The sequence below is a fragment of the Arvicola amphibius genome, chromosome 2, assembly GCF_903992535.2.
Source record: "Arvicola amphibius chromosome 2, mArvAmp1.2, whole genome shotgun sequence".
NCBI lineage: Eukaryota > Metazoa > Chordata > Mammalia > Rodentia > Cricetidae > Arvicola > Arvicola amphibius.
Genome location: NC_052048.2, coordinates 94,826,892 through 94,846,197, shown reverse-complemented (window position 1 = coordinate 94,846,197; position 19,306 = coordinate 94,826,892). Strand labels below are relative to the sequence as shown.

Sequence of the window (19,306 nt, the reverse complement as noted above, 5' to 3'; positions counted from 1 at the left end):
AGCATTCTACCAGCTGAGCTACATTCCCAGATCCTAGTTTATTCAATTTGTATTTATAGTATAATATTTAAGAATTGTTTATATATATATATGTGTGTATGTATGTATAGTGTGTACATACATACATATATATATACATACATGCATGCATGCATACATAAATGAATGCTAGTAAATAACACCAAACTCCCTACAGGACTAATTAAGACAATTCCATCTCAAAGAAAGACAGCGCAAGCTCAACATTTTATTATAAAAGTAAGAATATCCCACCAAAAATGCATCAAAGTTCCAACACAGTTTGGTATTATCCCAACATCACTCAAACACGCTATTGTGCTCCAAGTCTTAAGAGTATAATAGACACTGTTTACTGACTGATGCAATTGTTGCTGTATAAATTAACATTTCTGTATACCTAGACAGTATGAGGGACTTTAATTTTTTTTAATCAAATAGAACTTTCATCATCTCATGAATTATTATATATAAGAAAGACTTAAGTTCAAAGGTCATCTAGCTAGTGAGAAAAATGCTTGGACTTGGACACACGCTTATCTGGCATGGCATCTCATACCTATTCCAACACAGGAAGGTTGAGGCAGGAGGTTGACTGAGTTTGAAGCTACCCTGAGCTACATGGCAAGATGCTCTTTAAAAAACAAACAAAAGCAGCACACAATTGTAATAACACCACAGGAGCAGTAGAGGCAAGAGAATCATCCATGGACCCCAGCAAAACTGCATAGGGGAGGAGAAAGACTGGGCTGAGGAGCACAAGCAGCCGTGTATGCACACACTCAGGCTCCTCGGGTATCCGGCACCTACCCCAGCACTCTGCTACTGTAAGACAGTGCTCACATCATTGAGAAAACATTCAAGAGAGTCATGGGACTAAGCGTTCAAATTGGACATGAATAACAGGCCATAGCTGCATTGCTGAATACATACCTTAATAAGCATAGAACAAAAAGACAGTCTTTTTTTATTTACCTGAGAATTTTTTCCAGTTGGTCCACCATGTCATGAAGAGCGGTGGTCACTTTTGTCGTATGGCTAAAACACATAAAATTTAAGTTTAGAAGTGGGTTTTTAATAAAATATAGAACAACTATATGGGGTAAAACAAAGAAAGTTTCTCTTACATGGAACAATATTACACTGTCCAAGTAAAATCTGAGGCTTATTTCCTATGTACCATCTAAAGACCCCCCAGGGTCCTACACTATTTCCTTGAAGTGGCAATAGCATAATATGACCATCAGGCCTATCTCTGGTCACACCCAGAGCATACAGTGAAATTATTTGTACCTATTTAGCAAATCGAATCAATGGACTAAAATGAAAATTAGTGGAATCACTCTCTGCTAGAGATTAATAAGATATGAACAACTAATTTCTAAGACACTTTTGAGTTGATTCTGCTTCAAGGTAAAAAAGAATTATGAAGAGTTGTTGACTAGGGGTGTAGTTGTGTGTGTGCGTGCGTGTGTATGTATGTGTGTGTAAATAATAGTAAAGAACAAGAGGTCAATAATTTGAGAGGGAATAGGGAGACACAGGAGAAGCTAGAGTTGGAGAGGAAGGGATAGAAATGATATAAACACAGTACTAATGGTGTGGGAGAATTGTCTGTATTTTGTCAATCATGTTTTAAATAAACGTTGATTGGCTAGGCAGGAAGTATAGGCGGGTCAACCAGAAGGGAAGTAGAGGCAGGGCAATGAGAACAAGAGAATTCTGGGAAGGAGGAAGCCCATTCCTCCCCAGTCTAGCCCAGACCACCGGAGAAGCAACATGTGACCTGCCCTGCTGTGAAAGGTACCGAGCCATGTGGCTAACATAGTTAAGGATAATGGAGTAATATATGTTATAAGAGCTAATACAAAGCCTGAGCTAATGGGCCAATCAGTTTATAACCTAATGTAGATTCTCCGTGTGATTTTCTTTGGGACTTGAAGGTTGTGGGAACAGGGCAGGACAAAAACCCCACAAGCAGCCCCTCATGTTACAGTACTAATATATAAAATTTGCAAAAAACAATTTTAAAAATAGAGTCACAGTTGGTCTTAGTCAAAAGGCTAACCAGCAATGGAGAATGGGCAAAGAGTAAAAACATCATGTACCATGGAAAAAGACACTAGGGAGCATGGCCCACACGCTGGCCTTCTGCTAAGCCTATCAAGTGCTGCAACCTCCCAAAGCAGTCCCACTAGGACTAATACTCAGGGAGTACATTTAGTAGACTCTCAGGAGTGCTTTAACCATTTCCTCTCCTGGAAGAGAATCACATCAACTTTAGTGGTAAGGAACCAGGGCAAGTTCACCCATCAGAAGGTCTTCCTTACCAGGAAAAAACTATAAAGGGAGGCACTGGGGAAAAACTTTTATGACCATCAGCATCAAAAAGACCACAGATTAATAAAACTGTATCCACAAAGCCACATAAAAGTGGCACAACACACACATGTGAGCTGTCATGTGGCTGCTCTTAGGACAGCTGGGGAACGAGGAGGAGGGTGCCCACCTATGCTCTCAGGACAGCTGGGAATGGGGAGGAAGGTGTCAATCTATGCTCTTGGGACAGCTGGGTAACAGGGAGAAGGGTGCCCACCTATACTCTCAGGACAGCTGGGTAACAGGGAGGAAGGTGCCACCTATATGCTTAGGACAGCTGGGGAATGGGAAGGAGGGTGTCCACCTATGCTGCTGGGACAGCTGGGTAACAGGGAGGAGGGTGCCCACCTATGCTCTCGGGAGAGTTGGGTAATGGGAAGGAGGGGAAGAAGAAAGGAGGGCATCTACGCATCTGTGACTAGAACTCTGAGTTTTGTTTTTAATGAACAAGAAACAGTTTTTTGACCTTAAGAAACCAAAATAAATATTGAAATTCAAAAGCTGGATTAGAAGATAAAATTAAAAAAATATCAGATCAATTCATAAAAGGTCAAAATGTAAGGAAAAGAATTTAAAAAGATGCAAACAAATACATGAACAAATAAGCTCTACAATTAAATACCAAATCTGGCAGACATAACCTTTGAATAACAAGACTTGGATGCAGTGGAGAGGGGAGTACAAATAAACTCATCAAAGAAAAAACAGAACTATTTAGGAATGCACCACCGGATCTTATCCTCCCAGGTCAGAAGTAGAATAATACAGGCCAATGAACAGCACATTGAGGCAGAATTCACAGCAAAAATACAAGCTCTGGATATCTGAGAACACTAAGGAAGAGTACAAGATACTAGTCTACAAAGGGAAAAGCCTAATTCAGAATGGCATCAGATTTCTCTGCATCATGGACAGGAAAAAAGCAAGACCTTGAGAGACCACAGGAAATAAAAGATTAATTGAGAATTACACGGAAAGTCAAAACACCGACATTAGTGTAGTGGTATAATTATGACATTACCGTGTTTGATGAGGAACTATTTGAGACTGGACACCACTAAAATAAGAAGCTATATCATGAAGGAAGGCGAAAGGTAGTAAATAACACAGAGGAGAGACCAAGTCCCCAGGTAAGAGCACAGCTGATGGGTCACACCAAAGAAAGACAAAGGGCAAATCCAATGAGGAGGGATTCAGAAGTGGGGAAGGCCAAGAAAAAAAGGAAGCTGAGAGATTATCAAGTTCTTCTGACCACTTTATGGTTCTGTCAGGATCCCAAGGGAAGAAAAGAAAAAGAAAGAATGATGCAATTCAGGGGAAAGAGAAAGCTAAAGAGGAGAAAAGTCTCACCTTGCTGTGACAAGGTTTACACCACCACAATGATGGTGGAAACACTAGAGTGGGAGGAAGACTATCCGATAAGAACCACCACATCACTTACAGTTCAACTATGAAATTAAAAGTCTAAAGAAAGAGTCCTAGCTTGTTTTCTACATCTAAGGGAACACAATGAACAGAGCAGTTTGGGGAAGAGAGGGCTTATCTGGTTTATAGGAAACTGCTAGTCATCAAGAGGGACTGCATAGGACTTCAAATCACAAATCTGGAGGAAAAGATTAAGAGAAACCACAGAGGATGCTACTTACTGGAGCTTCCACTGCTTACTCAGCGATCTTCCTTACACAGCCAGACCCACCATCTATGGATGACACCACCCAGGATGGGCTGGGCCCTGCGATATCAACCAACAATCAAGAAAGTATCCCACAGGCATCCCCGCTGGCCAATCTATGGAGACAGTTTCTTAAATGGGATTGCCTCTTTTCAGGGTGACCAAAACTAACCAGCACAGAAAGCAGACAAAGAGAAAACAAAGAAATTTTCTTGGAACTTTTTGCTTTTTAAGCTAGACAGGGTGATAACCAAGGCACTTGGATGGTAGAGATTAAAGCAGCACAAGTTCAGGGCCAGCATGACCCACAGAGAGTCCAAGGCGAGCCTGTGTTACATAAAATTCTATGTCAAAAATACTCATCCCATCAAAAAGAGACGGGGTAGAGCATTTACTTTGTTATCCAATACTGGGAAAGTGGGCACCAAACAGCTGTTTTCTGTCTTAAAATGCTTCATTTCAACTGTTTTCTTGCCTTACCTTATACTTGCAAATTAGAAAAGGAATATGTCCCTATGGGCTCCTTCATAATAGAATGGAGCCTCTCTAACAACATGTTTTTCTAAATGGCACTAACCTTCACAGTGGAAGGGCCGGAGCCTCATAAATGGCGTGGCATTCTATGCACAGCAAACTGCTTTCCTGGGGTGTCACAGAGGCCTCTCTGTGCCCAGTGTTGGACACTCCCCGAGCGTGACATCTATCACCACTTTCATCTGGAGATGTTGTCATGACTCAGAAGCAACCCCTGACACTGGACTGGTGACAGTCTCTCAAAGAAGGGAGGAATGGAGCAGGTGAGCAGACCCTCACCTGAGGTCTCAGCCACCCACTGCACCTCCACGCCAGCAGTAAGTGATTCTGCCCCAGCTGCACATGGCCTGCGGTCTAAGACGGCACTAGAGTACACGTACTCTAGTGTACATGGAGGCTAGCTGGAGCGCAGACTCCATGTGCACAGGAGGCATCACCTAGACCAGACTTTACAACAGTGTGGCTGCTTTGGAATCACTCATGTGTCTGACGCCTATACCCCGTAAGGAAGATAAATAAACACATCAGTTCATGAAGCTGAACTCAGAATGGTCCTTTGTTCAGTCATTCAAACCCTGTATAGGCAAAGCACGTAGTCGCATCTCTGCAGGAAAAGCTCTCATAGCACCTGCATTAGTTGTAAGTCAAGAACTGGTGGGACTTGGGTCAAACCATGTGAACCAGAGCCCTCTTCCTGAGGGACCACACAAGGAGGGTGACTATTAGTGACGCTACTGCTAAAGCGGGTGAACATGACGGCTGCCTTCTGTTACTCTGGGAAGACAAAAGGACAAACGTCACCTTTGAAGTTTGAATATGAAAAGGCCAGATTCTGGAGAATACTCTGCTACTATGTAAAAATTTTCTTCCTTTCCTTGTACCCAAGTCTATGGGAACCAGTGTTTCAGGGTGGTCTGAAAACATGGTGAATGCTATCATCCATCTAACACAAAGTAAACATTTCCCTGACGTGAGAAGACGGTAGAAAATCGAGGGACAGACTGGATTTAGAGCAAAGAAGCCTTGCTGTCTAAATATTTAACGTCACAGAAGACACTGAAGACAGAGGTTGAACACTTTGGCTGAAGTACCAGAGGCGTGCAGACAAGGAGACCGATTTGTAGTGAGCGTCATGTGGGATGCTTAGGAACGAGACGGCAAGGAAGAGCCAGGGAATGACAGCTACATGACATCTGGGAGAGAACTACTAAATATGAATGAAGAAGAAAGAACTCCAAAATAAATACCGTTAGTCCATAAATACTTAAAGCTCAGTTAATGAACAAAGGAATCACTGCTGCAGACTTTTAGAGAATTCTTGTCACAGCTGCTGTTTCTGGCTTCCAGTGTGTGATGACCACAGTTAAGGGAATGATCGTAGAAATTACAATTACAGTAAACATCCATTTAGTAAAAAAAAGAATGAAGACTATCTCCAGACACCAAGCTGACAGACAGTTTTCATGTCTTCTCTATATGGTTTATAAACCACAAACCTTTATGGTTGTAGGGCTGAGGTAGACTCAGGGCCACATGAATACTGAGCGTGCACTCCACCTCTGAGCTACCCATCCCCCCAGGCTCTTTTTTCCTCATAGTTTCAAAGTTTTCTGTTGATGAGCACTTAAAAAAGCAGTGCCTCTGCTTTAAACATTAGAATAAGAAGACTCATTGAGATTGACCTCCTTGGCTTCTTACCCACTTCCCCTCTGTGGAAGGCATTCTAAGATGTCATAGCAGAGAGAGAGCTGGTCACTCCGTTCACAGTTATAGATGCACTCGAGTGCTATGGCCATCAGCTGGTCCTGGTCAGGAATAAATTTCTGCTGCAGCTAGAGAAAATAAAGCATGTGGTACTCAATGTCAGTTTCTCCCAGCACCACTGTCAACAGAATATTAAACAATGCCATTAATCAGCCAAAGAAACAACTCTCCGTTTTCTGTAGCTTACAGACTTTTGAGGTATTTAATAATTCTAAATGAATTCACATTTTAATTACAGAATCAGCTAGAAAAGATCATTTGTAACCCACAAGCTTCATCTGCTAAAATCAGACTCTTCAATTTATGGCCCATTTCAAATAACGTAGATGCAAGAAACAAATGACACAGTGAATTATAACGACAGCAACATTAAAAATAACATTTCTACCCCAAAAGCCAAACTCTGTGTGTTTCAAATACAAAGCATATGAAATCCCTGAAGTAATGTTACAGACATTAGAGCCTATTGTTTTCCACACTGCACTGCCTTGCTACTGAGTTGACCAACAGCAATGCGGTGGCACAACCACAGAGCACACTCTACTTCTGAAGTACAAAGATGGCCACTTCAGGCCTCTGTCCACATAGAATATTTCTTTCTCACAGCAAAGCAAGGATTCCTGTTCTTAGAGTATTTTATGAAATACAGAAAATAACCAAATGGTGCCTTATTTTCTCATCTCTAAGGCCAAGGTATTACCAGCTCCATCCTATGAGGGAACGGGAAGGACTAAAGGCTTTAATATACATAGAAAGCTTATGTTACTCCACCACAGATTTTGTTTCATCTCTTGATTACATGTGATAGTAGAATGTGGACACAACACAAGAATAAAACCAAACAGAAATTTTACATATTCAGTATACACAAAATTTTTCTTCACACATTTTGATCCAGGCAATTCATCTGATTGCTACAAAGGATTCAAAATCTGCAGTGCAGACGCCAATATGCTTCGCCCTTCTCCCTTAGACATAGGGCTGACAGTTTCTCCTTGTCTTAGCCATGTTTCACCCAGGACATGTTCTCAAGGACTCATTCTGCCCAGGTCTAAAGTCTACCAGGTTTATTTCCACTTGTCACAGAATTCAACAGGACACCCCCAGATGCTGAGGTTCCCGGTGTGTGTCCTGCATATGATGGCCTAGTGGGCAACACTTCACTACTGAGACAGGACACCCCCAGATGCTGAGGTTCCCGGTGTGTGTCCTGCGCATGTGGGTCTTAGTGGACACCATTTCACTACTTGGAGAAAGATCCTTTTGCTCTCGGTATCCTTGACTATGATATTTTCTCTTCAAACCAGTGTGCATTTCTTTCTTAAAATAAGCCGTTGTATAAATAAATCACAATACTCTAAAGACACTATCGATTCTTGCCTGTAAGGACTCCCTACATGATGTCTCAACTTACACAGCCTAAGAGATACTTCTTGCTCTCATCATTCCTTCCTTGATATCCTTGTGGTCAGCAAGAAAGCATCATTTCTTCCTTCTCAAACCAAAAGAACATCTGTACAGAAATCCTAAGAAGTGGGTCCTCCCACCATTAGCACTAGGTTATCAGCTGAGCTATGTGGCAGCAATAAAATCTAGGAGAATTAGAATTTTAAAAAAATGAAGTCTTAAAATTATACACTATGAACGATTAGAAAACAAATAATTGATAAAATGAGATATCTAGAGAACATCAGAGAACCAAGTAAAAGAAGAGTCATGAAATAAGAGTATATAAAACTAACATAGAGCCGGGCGGTGGTGGCGCACGCCTTTAATCCCAGCACTCGGGAGGCAGAGGTAGGCGGATCTCTGTGAGTTCGAGACCAGCCTGGTCTACAAGAGCTAGCTCCAGGACAGGCTCTAAAGCTGCAGAGAAACCCTGTCTCGAAAAACAAAACAAAACAAAAAAAACAAAAAAAAAACTAACATAGAAACTCAAGTTTTTATAAACCCAAATAGTAGTCAAAGGAAAAGAAGTTAGAGAAACAGAAACTTTACATTAAAAATTTAAAAATTAATTTACTAACAAATGGGTACCATCTGTAAAAGAAACTTTATTAAACTTGTTTAAAACATATATAACATAAATGTATGGGTGGGTGGGTAGGTGGGTGGTGTGTGTGTGTGTGTGTGTGTGTGTGTGTGTGTGTGTATGCAGTCATGACACATAGAATGGCTGTCCCCAAGAGCTATGGACTATCTAACAAAACCCCAGTGTAAGTCATGGAAACCTGCTGTCCAGCTGCTGGTCTCCTAAAACAGATTGGGCTATTGCCACTGTCACTGGCTGTCTTGGACACAGACCATGGAAGAACCACACTAGACCTGACCTGGAACTTTCCTCCCTGAGGACTAGCTCTTATACTAGCTGAAAGTGCTATGTAAGCCGCTGAGAGAGAGGAGCAATCAGTAGTCCCACCCAGCTATAAAGTCCACAAAACCACACAATGATTCCCCGGCAAAATTTGTGGTAACAAGATGCCTAATTAAGCATAAGACCAATCGATGGAAGGGGAATTCATGCCTGGTACTATAAATACACCTTATTCTAAAATACAAAAACAAATAGAGTAATACAACCTATTCTTGGAAAAGGGGTTTAACTTTATAAACAAATGAGTCTATCAGTCTCCATAAAATAACTTATAAATCAACAATAATTAGTCAAAATGTAAATAAACTATGTTGTGAAATTAGATAAGCTGATATTAAGATTCAGATAGTAAACTATCCAATAGAACTTTGACAAAACAGTGAGGAACAAACAAAACTGAAAAGAAATATTATACTCATCAGCTCCTGGAACATCTCACGCAATCTCTAATCACCAGAGAACTAGTGTCATAATAAACAGGTCACCAGAATATTGGGAACATTATAGAATTAGATGTACATGCAAATGAAAATTTAAGTTTATAACGAGGGTAACACCTCAGGTTACTATGGTAAAGACATGCATTTTAATAATTCGGCTAGGATAAATAGGTAGCTATTTGAGACAGCATAAAGTTATATCTATAACTCATACTATACAAAAGTACAAACTCCATAGATTAGTGGTCTCAACACAAAGAATAAAATTATACAAGTACTCAAAGAAAACAAAATTCTACTACAAGCTTTAAATGGAAAACCCATCTTCAACATGACTCAAAACACAAAGGCTGATGAATCTGATGACACAGAAATTGAAAATAAGAATTTCACACGACAGTGAATGGGAAAAGACATAACACTAGAGACAGGTGCACAGAGAAATCACGGGTTCCAGAGTCGCTAAAGGAGTAGGCCCACAAAACAGACAGCTACTTATCAAATAAATGAGGAGGAAGGGAACCATCTGTGCACAAAGGAATTAACCCACTAGCAGAGAGGCCCAAAAAGAGCCCTGGAGAGGTAAAGAGGTAAGTTCCCTGACAATAGCCTCGTGTCATGGAGAGAAGTAAGGATGAAGAGGCAGACTGGAGGCCAAGTCCTATCCAAGTCACTCTAGGGGGCCCAGTGCTAGCCAGTCTACAACCACAAGCCACTGGGGACATTTCCATAGATTAATGACATGGTAAAATCTGAGCTTCAGGAAGGTAACACCGAGAAATATGGAGACAGTCCTGGAAAGAAGGAGCCTAATATCCCTGCTACCTGTCTAGTGTTCATGTATTTCAAGAAAGGCAAATGGCTACATGTTTTATTCAAAAGCACCTGCTAAATTTCCAGGTAAAAACAACAAAAAGATGACTATATACAAAGGATTTACAAGATCCCATATGGAAGACCTATCAGAAACAAGATTGCGGGAAGAATTTAAAGTCAATTCTTCGTTCCTCATAAAACATTCATTGTCAACCCATTCTGCATCGCATGTGGTATTCTGCAGCCATCAGTGCCCACCAGGGCTCACCCCAAATGTAAAACCAGCCACTAAGTGGAAGCTGATTTCAAGGGGATGAAAACTTTAAGTAATCAACGAGCAGAGGCATTTCAGACAGACAACCATCTTATAAACTCAGAAAGGCCTAAGACAGGGCAATGTTTTCCTTCCTGTTTAGGTTACTCAATGCCAGGACTAGTTATCTTAGTGAGTGACGTTCATGGTGCTAACTGAGGCCAATATGAAGCAGACTCAATCAGAACTAACACCTAGAAGAAGCTTGAATTTGGAGTGCCTTTGGCTTAAATACTGGTCTCATGACTGTGTTCCAGGGGCTGTGCTACCTTGCTTAAAGTCCCCACTCCAAAGACAGGGGAGCCACTGCACTACCTGGAATAGCATATTTTAATCTATCACAAGATTAAGAGATTTTTCACAATGCAAAAGTATTTGTGCCTAACAAAATGGTTTTTGCTCCAGGAAACCCAAGCAGCACAGAAGCGAGCTTAAAAAGGCAGTCTTCTACAGCTATAAGAATCACCAGGGTGATTGAGTATGTCCTTATGAAAACCTACAGACCTTTATAAACTACTTGAGTATCTGTGGGAGAAGACACTTTTGATTATTGGTGACATCATAAATACACTGGACAAGAACACGGGTGCAGAATGAGGAGATCTAGGCTAAAGCGTGAAGACTTCATAGCATGAATCCCCTTCCACTTCCTACCCTTACTAAAGAAACGGAAGGAGTTAGGGTTAGTGAAAAGTCTTCATAGTTAGAGTTCAACATCTGGAACTACAGATCTTAGTACTCACTGATCCAACAAACAAGAACTATGGAATGAATGAGCCAAAATAACTGTAACTACATAAACTTTAGAAAAATGTACATCAACAATGTTGAAACATTTTTTAAAAATGACAATTTTGCTGGGTGGTGGTGGTGCATGCCTTTAATCCCAGCACTAGGGAGGCAGAGGAAGGAGGCTCTCCGTGAGTTTGAGGCCAACCTGGTCTACAAGAGCTAGTTCCAGGACAGGCTCCAGAGCTAAAGAGAAACCCTGTCTCAAAACAACAACAACACCAAAAAAAAAAAAAAAAAAAAAGACAATTTTTTTCTACTTAGTGGAATCTCTTTACAAGGCCCAATTATAAAAACTTATAACTAAACCTAATACCACAGACTAATGAAAAAGAAAATGAAAAGACTCTGAAGAAATTAGAATTGCTACTTACATCAGGCTTAGAATGCTGAAATATCTTCAAGGGAAATTTCAAGTCTTCTTTAGCTAAAGTTACTAGATATTCTTTCAATAGCTCATTGGCCGCACCGGGAGACTGTTTCTCACAGCGGTGAAGAAAGGGAACCATCCATTGGTAAGCACTGGTCACATAATTGTCCTCAGAACACTGTAAGGATAATTAACCATAGAAAGCAAGCGATAAATTAAAAACTGTACGGTACTAGATAACCAATCTAATATCAAACAGTGAAAGCCCCATACTTCCTAAAGCACTGCAGATTCCCACTCACTTCTGGCCTAACCATGAGCAGAAGAATGTGTACCTTCCTCTGGGGCCGGGTGGATACAGTGGCTATAACTGTGCATACCATCTATGCAGACTGGAACTGGCCTAGCGTCCCACAGGCCTAGCGCCAGCTGTGGGAAACATATTCATTGTGGCTACTGTTCAGCCGTGAGGTCCTCCACAGCAGAGAAAGAGTCTACCCAGAGAAAGAATAAAAAGAACATGTGAGAGGAGGAAAAGAGAGAGACAGCTGAGGCCAGAGAAGAGTTGACGGAGGAAAGCACAGACACTGAGACAGATGAGCAGACGGGCCCAAAAAAGATGCCGCTCGAGAACAGAATCCCACTTGTAAAAGCCTCAAGTCTTCCCCATCCTCATTTTTCTTTTTCATTGTTTCCCTTTATGACATGGGTCATCTTATCCATCATCTCTAAAAGAATACCATCACTTCTCATAATCATTCCAGGACATAAGCCCACAACTCTTTTCAATATTCTTGTCTGTTTTTAGGGAGACTCTACACAGCCCTGGCTGGAACTCTCTATGTAGACCACACTGGCCTCAGACTCATAGAGCTCTACCTGTCTCTGCCTCTGAAGTGCTGGAATAAAGGCATGTGCCACTATGCCCAGCACAAACCTACCACTCTTAAGAAGGGTCTGACATAATACAATGAAATCTCAGTGGATGGCTGCTAAGGAACAAAAAGGGAAGATACAGGAGATGGAAATGAGGGAGTGCACAGACAGAGGCAGCAAAGGTGAGGGAGGGATAAAGGAAAGAAAGGTATAAAGCTAGCCAGCAGTGTATTCCTGCTGGAATGTGCCCACACGTTTCCTTACTGGGCTCTTACATTTCCTATTTGGCTTGTGCCACACACAGCAATAGAAGCTCAGGGATGCTCAGAAGGGCAGAGGGCACCTACACGCTCCATCAGCAATGTGAGTTTTTCAAAGTCTTTCTTCTGCTGCAGGTCTTTCAGAGTGAGGGTGAAGTCACACCCGGCTTCGTAAACCAGTGTTTCCAGGGTAACCAAATCGTCACAGAGAGCCAGCAAGCCAGGAATATGGCGCTCCACTCCAAGACGTGTAAGTGACAAGGCACAGTCAACCTGAAAGTGAAAAACAACAGTGAGCTCCCCACTAAGGCGATGGAAACTTCTAGAGGAGAACTGAGCGTTTCTATAAAATTTCACAGTCAGAATGTGTCTCACTACAAAAGGGCTGGAGTCCTTTATCAAACATATCAGCATCAAACTATTTCAAGTGTATCAATCAGCAAGATGTACTGACGATACAGATATGAAGGGAGAGAGGCATCTTAATTCTTACATCAGAGTAACAAAAGGAGAGGGAAATGTGGCATAAACAGCAGTGACAATGCCAGATTAATTGTACTTGCACCACAGCACTGTGCTTCCTAAATGAAGCTTTGCTCTGCAGGCTTTCCTGCTCCATGCCAAGCCATCTGCAGTCACCCCATAAATATTTATTTCTTAGCTAAAACAAAGAACAACATTTCCTTTACTTGAGCAGTAAACTGACATTTATCTCCTATTCCCTCATCACAATTATAAACGAGCATCCTCTGGTTGATGGGAAGTCATCAGTTGTAGCCCACACTAATGTTCCTCTCCCATTCCTACTCTAAAATACATGAAGGGCCTACAAGAAGCTTGGTGTGGGAAGTCCTGTCTATGTGTTGCTTTTATTGGCTAATGAATAAATCTGTTTGGGCTAGTGGCTTAGCAGAATAGAGCTAGACAAGAAAACTAAACTGAATGCTGGAAGAAAGAGGGCAGAGTCAGTGAGAGCCATGTAGCCCTGCCAGGGACAGATGCCTCTGCTGGAGCACACCGAAACTTTGCCAGTAGGCCACAAACTTGGGATGCACAGATTAATGGAGATGGGTTTGTTTAGGATATAAGAGTTAGCCAAAAATATGTTTAAGCAATTGGCCAAACAGTATTGCAAATAATATAGCCTCTGTGTGATTATTTCGGGTCTGAGCAGCCGGGAATGAACATGCTACCTCCCCCAACAGGAGCTAATGTCAATCTAGGTGTCAGAGATACAAGATGAGGTCTCTCCCCCAAGACTGAAATTATACCACTTGACACCTGACTGAAAGTTTCTACTGAGGCATGTGCTATGTGACTTCCCCAGAGAGACATAACAAACATCCATTCACCCCAGACAGGGCACTGATGACAGAACAGGGAAAGATTCTGCCTTGTCAAGATAAATGACCCAATGATTTCAACCAGGGATTCTTTCAGGAAAATGGGTAACCCAGAGCAACTACACGCAAGAATCTACTCCTCTTCCAGGAACTGTTTCTTGCTTATGCATCCAGGGAAGAACTGGGCCCGAGGAGCAAACTCCCCACATCTGCAAGGAAAGGTTAGTGAGCCCACCCTATGAAGAGCTCATGTAGGGAATCAGAAGTGCTCTTGTTTTCGGGTGGCACTAATCATGCGGAACCAAAGGACAGCGTCCACAGGGTTTACACTGAGAGGAATATTCAGTATGGATGGCAGGATGAACTACTGTGAATAACGAATCCAAGATGGACTGACAGCAGAAGGAGCATTCAGGAGCACTGCAGCTCTGGGTGATAAGGAGGCCTGGCAGAAGTGCTGCTCACTCACTTCTTAGTGAATTCTCTTGCCCACACTGAGGAAATATTTGCTGAACACTCCCACATGGGCTGGACAAAAAGATAGGGGCAGTGTGACATCAGACATATAAGTCATTAGAAGACAGAATTTGGGTAGAGCAGATAAAGAGCATTGTTGTGGGACAAGGCAGGAAGTATAGGTGGGGAAACTAGGAAGGAAATAGAGGTAGGGCGACCAGGCAGGAAACAGAGGCAGGGCAATGAGAACAGGAGAATTCTGGGAAGAGGAAACAGTCAGTCTGTAGCCGTCACCCAGATACAGAAGAAGCAAGATGAGAATGCCTCACTGAAAAAGTTACCAAGCCACATGGCTGACACAGACAAAAATTTTGGGCAAATGTAAGTTATAAGAGCTAATAAGAGGCCTGAGCTAATAGGGCAATCAGTTTATGATTACTGTAGACCTCTGTGTGTTTCTTTGGGACTGAACTGAACAACTGCAGGACCAGAAACCTCGGTCAACAGGGCATGGGTAAGAAGGATGATGGCCTGGCTTCTCCTCTCAGTGGGAAGATGAGGGTGCTGAGAACTCAAGAACACTCAAGAGAAGTGAGTGAATTCTGTACTGCATGTGTGCTGTTGAGGAGTCTGTGGAGCCCATGCAGTACCTAGGTGCAAGACCCCCAAATGATGGTCGAAATGGAAAAAACAAACAAAACAAAACAAAATCTATAATGAAAGAATTTCCATGCCTAGAATGGACACTTGGGAACATAAATCATGGAGCAACATTTGAGAAGAAGCCCTGAATGAGCCACATGTGTAGACAAGATTAGTGTCAACAGTAGTACCCTGGGGAATAATGATAAGGGGCAAGCTAAAATGAATGGCTGTGACAAGAACAAGAAACTTGAGCTGGATCACAGAAGTCCAGGAGGAAATTCCTGCAAAGAAAACAAAACAGTAGCGACAGAAAGGATGTAAAGTTAGGATAAGAGAGGGCCGCTGGCTTCACTGGCACAACTTGCAGATGGTGGCAGGCACAGGCAGACTGGAGAGATGAGGACGGCTGACTCCAGAAGCAGAGGGACTAATTCTGGGCCAGCTATAGGGAAACAAGAAACACAGCCGAAGCCTGGAAGTAGACAGCTTTACATTCTGCATGTGTAAAACTGAAGGTGAGGAACAGCAGACCGGGAAAGGAGAAGTTAAAGGTGTGCATGGAAGGAACACTATAAGTACACGGGCATGCAGCTATAGAATCCAGAGCACAGGGAAGAAACGGTGGCTGTGAACTCAAGGAGAAAGGCTTCTTCCTCTGGGAAAAGTCAGAAAAGGTCCTGATGGAAGGAAGTTCTCAGTCTCCCAAATGAGCTACAAAACCAATTACTTCTGAGAGTGTGGAAGAAAACAATGGGGTAAGAGGAGGAACAGAGAAGGAACGAGAAAACGCCCACGGAAAGCAACAAAAAAGAGTAGCCACATCCCCAAAACCACTGGATTGGCAGACAGGTGAAGAAGGGAGGGGTAAGGCGTGATGCCATGGAAAGACTGGTACTAATAAATCAAAGGGAGAGAGTGTAAGGGGCAAGACTCAAGCAAAAGCAGGACCACCAATACTTAATAATAACTGTAAGCAAACGAGTCCCATCTGAATGTATACTTCAAAACAATTAAAACAACCTCAGACGTATTTGCAGAAAACCTAATATACAGCACACAAAAACTACATGAGGAACAGTTGGAAGATAACACATGAGCCATTTGTTCCCTTCCCCAATGTTTACGAAAGTACAGGGGTTTAAAGTCTAGCTACCAAAGGCGGACAGGAAAGCAGGCACCAGTGAAGCTAACAGGGCCTAGCAGGGGATGTTACCACCATAAACACTTCCTACACCAACAAACAAGTTTTGCTGAAGGCATTTATAGGCACTGAGGAAAAAGAAGTTCCACATCAATTAAACCTCTGAAAATGAAAAATGTAAAATCCATGTCAGGTATCACTTTGATTGCATCACAACTGACATGAAGTATCAGTACTTCACATGAAGTCAAAAAAATAAAAGCCATTATGAGAGTTTTTAAATAATGAAAGACAGGACAGGACATAAGCCAACTAAATATAAGAAAAGTACCCAACGGCCTTGCTTCATCATTGCCCCTGGTCTCCTCAAGGAAAGCCATGATGTCTCAGGATGCCTAGTAGAACCTCTGAAAGAGAAGCTTCAGATTCATCACAAAACTGAGCAGAACCCAGTGTCCATACAGCTGCTACGACTCCTGCCCCATCAAGGAAGGGAGTAAGTCTGCACTACCAATGACACCGTGCATTTCAGACACGGGACCCAGAGTCCCCCGAGCTGAAACTCACCGAAAAGCCTCCTCCATGAGGACTAGCTATCACAGCAGCAGGAGGAACTGTGCAGGCTTCCAAAAGAGGGAAGCAACCAACAGTCCTATCCAGCCCTAACACCCATGAACCACAAGGACCAGCATGGCACGGTAGTGGCACGCACACTCTGGATGTAACCAAGAGCTCTCTAACTTGAATCAAGAGCTGCACAACAAGAGGAAAATCATACCTAGTATTGGAAACCCAACCAAGTACTAGAGATTCATGAGGTCAGAGACCTTGGAAGAGAACCTACAGCTGCCGTTTACTAAACCAGCATCATCCCTAACAACAACCATGTGTCCGTAGACCCACAGGTAAGTGTAGTCATCACCCCCATCAAGGACTTCTCTTAGCAACAGACAGAGACCACTACAGAAGACCACAGCCAATAGAAACGCAGAGTTGTGAGGTCAGGCCTAAGCCGAAGGAAAACAGAAGGCACACAGGAACAGAGTTCCTGAAAGGCACAGTCACAATCACCTTTGGTTTTACACTGTAACTGGGGAATAAGCAAATATTTTTTAAGTTGATACAATCTGATCAATTAAGGTGTAATTCATCTATTAAAATACATAGAAAAAAATCAGGCATAGTATGCGGTTATTTTGCGCTCCTGTTTTAAAGAAAGATTTTGAACAACATTTCTTGTATTCATTTGCTTTGTAAGAATAAAAGTTACAAAGACTTCTGGGCAAAGGGCAAACAGACAGAAGCACTAAGAACTGCTCCTTTCAGCCCTCTGAATCACACCTGAGATTTCTGGTCATGTGCACTAGGTGGACTCAATCGCTAACACCACTGAGCGGCAGTGCTCGCTCACCTCACCTGGCCGGCATGGTGTTCTATCTCCTCTGCTCTGCTCCTGTACCAGTCCATTGCCTTCTCCACCGTCAGCTGGGGCATCCTATACTGCAGCAGCTCAGGCTGCTCAGCATACAGGAACTCACTGTCGTCCTGAAGGCCAGGTTCCACCACCGTTCTGCAAAGCATGGCAGGAACAATTAATAACTGTCGGGAGTGCTGCAGAAAAGGACAGAGACAGGGATGAGAAGAGAGTGGCTTACAGAGGTGAGGGTGTCTGTGTCTCCGTGTGTGTGCTCACTTGCAGGTTAATGGGACATTTGAGGAAATTTAACATTTTCTAACTGGTTTTCCTGACTTCAAAGTTCAGAACGGAAAATAAAACAGGTATGCCACAGCTCAACCAGACGGGAACTGACAGAAACTAAAGAGCTTTATAGAGTGCGCCCCACTGGTGCTTCTGCCAGCGGCCCAAATCAAAGCTCTTCCACGGGCCAAGAATCACCACGGCAGGAACTGTCCCCGAAAGATTTCAGTTGAAGCTGGAATTCAGAAATCTCACTTCCAGTTTTCAGGGAAATAAAAATGCACCTCATCTATGCTGATAAGTGCGCTTCACCAGGCCCCAGCAACAAGCGCTGCGTGGCTCTCGCGCAGCACAGGCCTCCTGACAGCGTGCCTGTCCACTGAGGATCAGACATCTTCAGGGAACCCACACAAGGATCACAAATTACAAGGGGAACAGTGGATTACTGCTTTCTACACTAAAGATTAACAAAGGAATGAAAAGTAAGGGTTTCAGAAGAACTTCCGGGCCCTCAAGTGACTTGCTACAAGAGCACAGGGGCTGATGACTGCGGGTAACTCAACAGCTGAGAGCTTGGGACTCCAAGCCAAATCCAAAGAACAAGTCCATCAGCGAAGGCCGGAAAACCTGTGCACATCGCTCTAAAATGTCCTGTACTCCTTTCATTCTTCAAAGTCATGGGAGTAATACTATGCAAAATGCTGTGAGAAGTTAGAAGTCAGCACAAACTGGGCTCTTGATTTTATTTATAACTGCTATTTGTTGTTGTTGTTGTTGTTGAGATTGTTAAAGTCACCCTAATATTAAGGTGGTTTATTCACACACCTAAGACCACTCACTGTGCATGTAACACACGTTGCAAGAAAGTTCCATCTGCAGAAAAGTCCTTTCCTCAACCCCGCCCCTGGCGTGACTACCACTCTTCCCAGAGATTCCTGTCCAGTGCTGCACACACTGGCCATCCTGGACTCTGTGAACTCTGCCTCATTTTAGCAACAACAGTCAGGGGCAACTCCGATTCCTGGGACACTATTTCAACTCTCCCGGGTCAGCCCCTCACATCCTTTGATAGTGAATGTAGCACTCACAGGAAGCCACTTGCCTTTTATTCTAGCCATAGAAGCTATGGCTCTTCTCATCTTTTCTGAATGTTCTTTTTCAGCTGTCCTTGCTAAAACATTCTGCTCTGTAAAACATTAAACTCTGGCACTCCCAGCTCTCTACTCTTCTCAGGGAGCATCCCCCCTCCCATTCTTTCTCTCTCTCTCTCTCTCTCTCTCTCTCTCTCTCTCTCTCTCTCTCTCTCTCTCTCTCTCTCTCTCTCTAGACTCCCCTTCAACACCATCACATCCAGATTCAAGGTCATTCTGACTTTGATTTCCTTTCATGAAATGAGGTCATTCTCTTTAAATGAACA

General features: G+C 42.7%; 1 protein-coding gene across 1 annotated transcript in view; it reads right to left on the bottom strand.

The window, feature by feature from the left end:
- Positions 1–19,306, bottom strand: part of Nbas (NBAS subunit of NRZ tethering complex) — a 305,414-nt gene that overhangs the window by 191,099 nt on the left and 95,009 nt on the right. Inside the window, exons 23-27 of the mRNA XM_038318917.1 lie at positions 17,607–17,760; positions 12,693–12,878; positions 11,474–11,647; positions 6,302–6,435; positions 994–1,056 (exon numbers count right to left, since the gene is read on the bottom strand). Of these exons, the coding sequence (XP_038174845.1) occupies positions 994–1,056; positions 6,302–6,435; positions 11,474–11,647; positions 12,693–12,878; positions 17,607–17,760 (711 nt within the window). The remainder of the gene's footprint in view (positions 1–993; positions 1,057–6,301; positions 6,436–11,473; positions 11,648–12,692; positions 12,879–17,606; positions 17,761–19,306) is intronic.